The sequence below is a fragment of the Vigna umbellata genome, chromosome 5 (assembly GCF_029865625.1).
Source record: "Vigna umbellata cultivar VRB3 chromosome 5, Vumbellata_1.0, whole genome shotgun sequence".
NCBI classification, from domain to species: Eukaryota; Viridiplantae; Streptophyta; class Magnoliopsida; order Fabales; family Fabaceae; genus Vigna; species Vigna umbellata.
In genome coordinates this window covers 15,305,552-15,312,639 of record NC_142169.1, presented here as the reverse complement: position 1 = coordinate 15,312,639, position 7,088 = coordinate 15,305,552, and the positions used below count along the sequence as shown (strand labels likewise).

The 7,088-nt window shown below is 33.1% G+C and overlaps 1 protein-coding gene across 1 annotated transcript; it reads left to right on the top strand.

The window, feature by feature from the left end:
• Positions 1–319: 319 nt before the first annotated feature.
• Positions 320–1,485, top strand: LOC148197801 (uncharacterized). Its single transcript, XM_088115271.1, has 3 exons — positions 320–473; positions 557–814; positions 897–1,485. Exons 1-3 carry the CDS (start codon positions 412–414, stop codon positions 1,483–1,485), a joined length of 909 nt encoding a protein of 302 aa, XP_087971397.1. The 5' UTR covers positions 320–411.
• The last annotated feature ends 5,603 nt before the right edge of the window (positions 1,486–7,088 follow it).

Here is a 7,088-nt window from a genome sequence, read left to right as displayed (position 1 = left end):
AACAGCAGTTGGAAGAGATGGTAATGACCAAATGTTACCTTTGGCATATGCTGTTGTGGAGGTGGAGAATAAGGAAACCTGGACTTGGTTTTTGGAATTCATGATTGATGATCTTGGTGGTGTTCAAAATTGTTCAACGTATACATTTATCTCAGATCAACAAAAAGTAAGTTATATTTCATTGTTTTTTATTATGAGACCTTAGTCTTCCATGTTCATGTTCAGTAAATTTACTTTTATACTTTGATAGGGACTTCTGCCAGCAATACAAGAACTTCTACCTCGTGTTGATCAAAGGTTTGTGTCCGCCACATATATGCAAATTTTAGGAAAAAATATCCTGGAAAAAATCTGAAACGTCTATTATGGAAGGCAGCATCATCAACCCATCCTCAAGCATGGGAGGCAGTCATGAGAGAAATAAAAGATGTCAATGTAGAGGCCTTTAAGCACTTGATAGCTATTCCACCAAGGTATGTTTTCAAGAGTGTTAGCCATGTCAATTATTTAGAACTGTTTGGTTGTGTTATAAATGTGTGTGTTTTTCTTTATATAGATTTTGGTCAAGGTCAAGGTTTACACCTACAGCTGCTTGTGACACCCTAGTAAACAATATCTCTGAAGCTTTTAATAGTGTGATCTTGGATGCAAGGGCTAAGCCCATCATAACAATGATGGAAGACATTCGTATGTATCTAATGAAGAGATGGGCAAGAAATAGAGAGAAGATAAGGTCATATGAAGGTTCCTTTTGCCCCAAAATTTATAAAAGATTTCAAAAGGAATTAAACAACACAAAATATTGGATACCTAGGTATGATTTCATAATATGAAGTTTTATTTGTTTTAATTTCTTTACTTTACTTACTCACTTGAATCCAAATTTCATTTTCCAGCTGGTCAGGATTGAAATTATTTGAAGTGAGACACACTTCCAACATTGGTGACAAGTTTGTTGTTGACATAGATAAAGTGGACTGTAGTTGCAGGAAATGGAGTATAACAGGAATCCCATGCTGTCATGCCCTCACTGCCATGACATTTTTAAACATCAATGGAGAAGACTACATCTCACATTGGTTTACAAAGTCAACCTATGAACAAACATACTTTCCAATGATATATCCAGTCCACGGTGCTCATATATGGGAAATGACTTCAATGCCTGATGTGTTGCCTCCACCTAAGAGGATTTTGCCTGGTAGACCGAAAAAGAAAAGAAGATTAGAGCCTTGGGAGCTTAAGAAAGATGACACTCAACTAAGACAAGGTGGAACACGTAAGAGATGTGGCATATGTAGAGAGCTTGGACATAAAAGAAATACTTGTCCACAAGCTGCCCAAGCTGCTCCAACAACTCCAAATGCAACTCAATCCAGTCAAATTACTCAATGCGAGGTTGAACAACCCCAACAAAGTCACCCATCAACAACAGCACCTCAGACAACTTCAACACCAGCTGACCCAACTGCCACAGCACCTTAAAACTGATTTAGAAAGTCATTAGCTATTATTAATATGTATTTTGGTACTTTGTTTCGGCTAGCACCTTTTTTTGGATACAAACTTCAATATGTATTGTGTGCTGATGTATTATTTGATGAAGCAAAGTATTGTCTGTTCAATGAATATGATGTCCAGTTTGAAGCACAGTTTCTGATGTTATATTCAATGTGCCGTTTGAAGCACAATTTCTGATGTTATATTCAATGTGTAGTTTGAAGCACAAATTCTGCTGTTATATTCAATGTGCATTTGAAGCACAAATTCTGTTGTTATATTCAATGTGCAGTTTGAAGCACAAATTCTGCTGTTATATTCAATGTGCATTTGAAGCACAAATTCTACTGTTATATTCAATGTGCATTCGAAGCTCTGATTTTATACTCAACTTTGATTGAATCTTATATTATTTATTAGTTATTTTCATTTGAAGATAAATGACAAGTGCAATATTGTTTCTACTGCAACTGATAACTGTGTACAGTAGCCATTAAATTGTTGCTGTCATCAAATTTGAATTTAGCTGTTAGGTTGTATTTGGATAAACTTGTTCTAAATTTTCTAAGACGAAAAAAATGAGAGTTAAATAAAATGAATTTATTTTATTGGCTACATGTTATATTTGGAGAGTTTACTTAGCTGTCATCAAATTGTTGCTGTCTCAACCATATCACTACAACTTAACTATTGAAAGAACATCCACCTTCTTCAACAATATCACTGCCAATTAGCTATTGAAAGCAGAAATTGAGATTTTTCATTCATTTTCAACAACTGTCTAATACAACACATTGTCTAATACAAAATAGTCATGGAATTTTAAACAAGATACAAACAAGGATGACATTAATAAACCCCATAAAACATAGCATCCATGTTAATTGCTTCTCCCATTTCTGAGAAACCATAGCAGATTTCTCCAGACTAATAATTTTCCTCCTTTGCCTAGCAATAATAGTATCCCTTTCATCCAAATTAGCTTCATTGCACCATTTAAAATAATTGCATCCTTGAAGTTCTTCGTTTCGAGTCTGCTGTTCAAAACATCCAACCACAAACATTTCATTACTCAAAAAATAAACTAATCACTAAAATGAAACTACAGCCATTGAACAAACCTTGTAATTAGGGCATCCCCAAAATTGTTTGCCTTCGTTCTTCACAGTTTTCGCCACTCTCAACACAGCAACTTCCCCACAATGACATATGTTAGTTTGAACCAATCCTTTGGATGAAACGGCACGACAGCTCCCCCATGAGCAAGACGAACAACACTGATGATTCAATGACATTGCCACTTCCTAAGCCAACGAAAAAACGACACAACCTCACAACCAAGCTTTCTCACCCAACCCCAATCCACACAGTACCAACACTTCTTCAACCAACTCCAAACCGAAGAACAGCCATTTCTCAACAAACACCTAAAGAGGGAGGAAGAAGTAGAGGGAGGAAGAACAATAAACTCACCAAGCTACTGCCAACACAAAACAGCAAACCCTAACGAAGAAGAAGACAGCCAACACCATCAACTCCCACCACGCATCTGTCACTTATAACCTCATTGAGGTACTTCCCACTTAGGGCATCCACGTAAACCTCTCTTTTGCCACGTTTTAATTCTCTAGTGCCAAATAATCAGCCACTTAACACCGTTATTGTGTATTTAACGGAGATGACTACATTGACACAAATTTTTTCTATGTTTGGATTCAATTGACACTTTTACACCACGTGAGGACGACAATGAAACTTTTTTAAAAATGAGGATGAATTTGACACAATTCAACCAAACTGGGGACAAAGGAAGCAATTAAACCAAAAAATTATTGAGTTTGGAGGCAGTCAGGGGCCTACTCCACCACCACATTGGTGACAATGCGGAACGGGAGCTCCAGGACTGGAGTTATGGCGAGCGACTTCGACTCCATTCTCATATCCTCTTTCACTCTTTTTCTATTCTAGGACCTAGATCGGGAATTTTAATAACTTTGTCGTCAACGCCGTCACACGACCGAGCACCACCATAAGAACATCAACACAAACCTAAGATAATGTTTGCATGTGCATTTTTCTTCCTTTATTGTACTCACCCGCAAAGCCCCTTTTGTAGCCACATCCACATAATCAAACCCAACCCTTTCTTTTTCTTTCCAAACCCAAGAAAACACATAACTTTTCTCCACCTACAAGGAGAAAAAAAAGGCAAACTATTTCGCTCACAATTCGATTGAATTTTGGACCAAGATGGCACCCAAATAAGAACCATCAAGACCATCCTGTTACGAAAGAAGAAGCTAAGGCCAAGTTCAAGTAGGTTTCGGATTTCTGATGTTCTCAACGACCTTAAGAAGCTCCAAATTTGTGATTTTTATGGCCACTAGCCCTTTCTTAGATTTTACATTGGTATAATGAAGGAAGACTTTGATTTTCTTGAATGAAAAAAATTTTGAAAATTTTGAACTTAATGTTTATTCCTTTTTGTGGAAAAAATGTAGGAAAAATGAAATGCTGTCAAGAATTGATAAAATGTGAGCAGAAGGGAAGAACATATGCAAAGTAAATGTGTGCAAAAATATAAAAAAAAGATAATTTGGATTTGATGTTACCCTGTTTTCCTTTTTTCTTCTTTTTATTTAGTATATTTTTACCCGTGTTTTGTCACATCATCATAATATTTTGTCACATCACCGTACAATTAACGTCGTTACTAAAAAATCACTTTTTTAAAGTGACGATCAAATAGATACACCTGAAAGTAGGACTGGTATACCTAACTAAATTATACTAAATTATAGTTAACTATAATCTAAGAAAACTAAACTACTAATATAATATATAAAATGTATTATTTAAGAGTTTAGTTTTAAAAAATCTTAACTTATATAAATGAATTTATATTAATTAACTAATAACTGAATTAATGCACTGTGCCACAAGATTGGTAAAAAAAGTGTTTGTTTTTGTTAGAAATAATAATACTTTTTTGGAAGTGTTGACTTGGTTGGGTTAGAAGAACTCATTACAATATTTCTTGTTTTTCTGTTCAAAATTTTCACGTAATCTTTATTGCACATATTTTATTTAGGTAAATATTATTCTTTGTTTTTATCTTTTAAAATAAATTATATATGGTCAGACTTTATATAGATTATATAAAATATTATTTCTATCAAATGTTGTGTGCATAATATAATTTTGGGTTAAATATGTTTTTAGTCCCTAAACTATTGGCCGTTTCTGGTTTTCGTCCCTCTTCCAAAGTAAGGTACAATTTGGTCCTCATTCTTTAGAAAAACGTTCGTTTTAGTCCTCAAAATTTTGTTTTTAGTCCTCGTTTTAGTCCTCAAAACGTTCGTTTTTTCGATTAAAACGAACGTTTTTTAAAGATTGAGGACTAAATTGTACCTTACTTTGGAAGAGGGACGAAAACCAGAAACAGTCAATAGTTTAGGGACTAAAAACATATTTAACCCTATAATTTTTACATGTTATCTTTTAAAAAATTCATATTTAACCGAAATTATTTATCAGAAGTTAATATAATTTCAAGAATAGATCTAATTATTTGAAGTTTGTTTTATTTAAAAGTTTACTCTTAAACCCAGGAAATATTTTAGATTTATTTCAAACCTTATTAAATAAAAAATTAAATAAATTTATAATATTTTTTATAAAAAAATTATTAAAATTAACATATAATTCTAATAATTAATTTATAATATTTTTTATAAAAAAATTATTAAAATTAACATATAATTATAATAAATTTTATTTATTTTTGTTTTTTCTCTATGTTTTTATTCTTTTTTCTATTTTTCTTTCTTCAAAACTTGAGTCTAACTCTCAGAAAAAACATGTTTAGTTTAATGATAAATTATTCTTACAAAATATAAAATATATTTAACTTTTTACCTTTAAAATATATTTGTCTCACAACCTTTCATTTTCTTTTATATCATAAATTATAAAGACAAATTAGATATCTTATTTAGTTTATCCGTAAAACATAAATTTTTAAATAATTTGAAAGAAATATATATATATATATATATATATATATATATATATATATAACCCTTTTATTTTTAACTATAATACTATATAATACAATATATTCAAAATATTTATGGTTAAGAATAATTTCATGTCAATTTTTATCTTTTTAATAAAATAAAATTAAAAATTATAAGATTAAATAATAGATAATGGATAATGATTAAATAATCAATGTTGAATAATTTATATTGCCATGTTAAAACTTAAATGATTTTGAACCAATAACTATTAAGAAAGTAAAATGTAACATCCCAAAAATACAATATAAACTATATAATAAAATAATTACATTTAATAATAATTCAGATCGGTCTTACATTAAAAAGAGCGTACGGTTATGGCCGAACGGCCTTACAGAAAGAGTTACAAACTTAAACTGTACAGCAGTACAAAACTAACCGAACGATTTACAAAATAATATACCGATCGGTCATACATAACAAAAGGGGAAGGTGATCGAACGACCACCTCACTACCAAAAACTAAACTACTGACCGAACGTTCTATTGTTCGGTCTTAACTTCAAACTCGACCAAATTTTCTTCTTCCAGCGCATCTTCCAATAGCTCACCCCCTTCTGCTCACATCCACACGGATGATCATTGCAACGACAAGACGAACGTACAAAACAAGACACGACAGGAAATACAGGGTAAGCTTATGAAATTTAATTTAGGCATAAACATACATTTCCAACAATCCAACACACAAAATAAATTTCATCATACATATCATACAAAGCCTATTACTAGACTGACTGTCCGGACTGTATGAAGTCTGTGTAGCTACAGGCGTTTGTGCACCCGGGTGATGTAGTAACTGGGATGCCCTCAACAGCTGCCACCTGAGGTTAGTCCTATCTGTCCAAAGTACCCCTAAGGACTAGGACCTCCTGCCATTCCCACACATGACCTACCCTCTTCTACGTGAAGACAAGTACTCACGGAACATCAGGATGAACAGCCAACTTAGCATGCCCACAGTCATACTTTACAAATTCAATAATCATTCATGAGTCGTTCCTCCCCGGAACGCTCGTCCATAATCCACAACATTTCTATCCATATCATATTCTCGTATCTTTCATTATTATTCATCTCACTTAAACATTTTTCACGACGATCCGTAAGGGTACTTAATACCGAACGTTCAACACTGATTTAGAATGAGACCGAACCCTTGAAGCGAGACTAAGAAGTCTTCAGTTCCATAAGGGATTTAGACTAAAGGGTATTGTCGGGTTGAGAAAGAAACCGAGTAAAATCAATTATCACAATAAACGAATGGAACAAGCGTTATTTAAAAGTGAGTCAATTAGATGAACTGACTTTTGAGGACTTCAACCGAACATCGAAATGACCATGCCCAGTACTATGGCTCTATGCTGTAACCAATGGATACAGACACTTCGAGACTTTCCAAGAAGAAGACATAGGATAATTCCCATGAAGAAACCGAACGCTTATGAAAACTTAGCTTAATTGAGTTTAGTATCAAGAAATCCGAATGACAGTCAAAGACTGAAC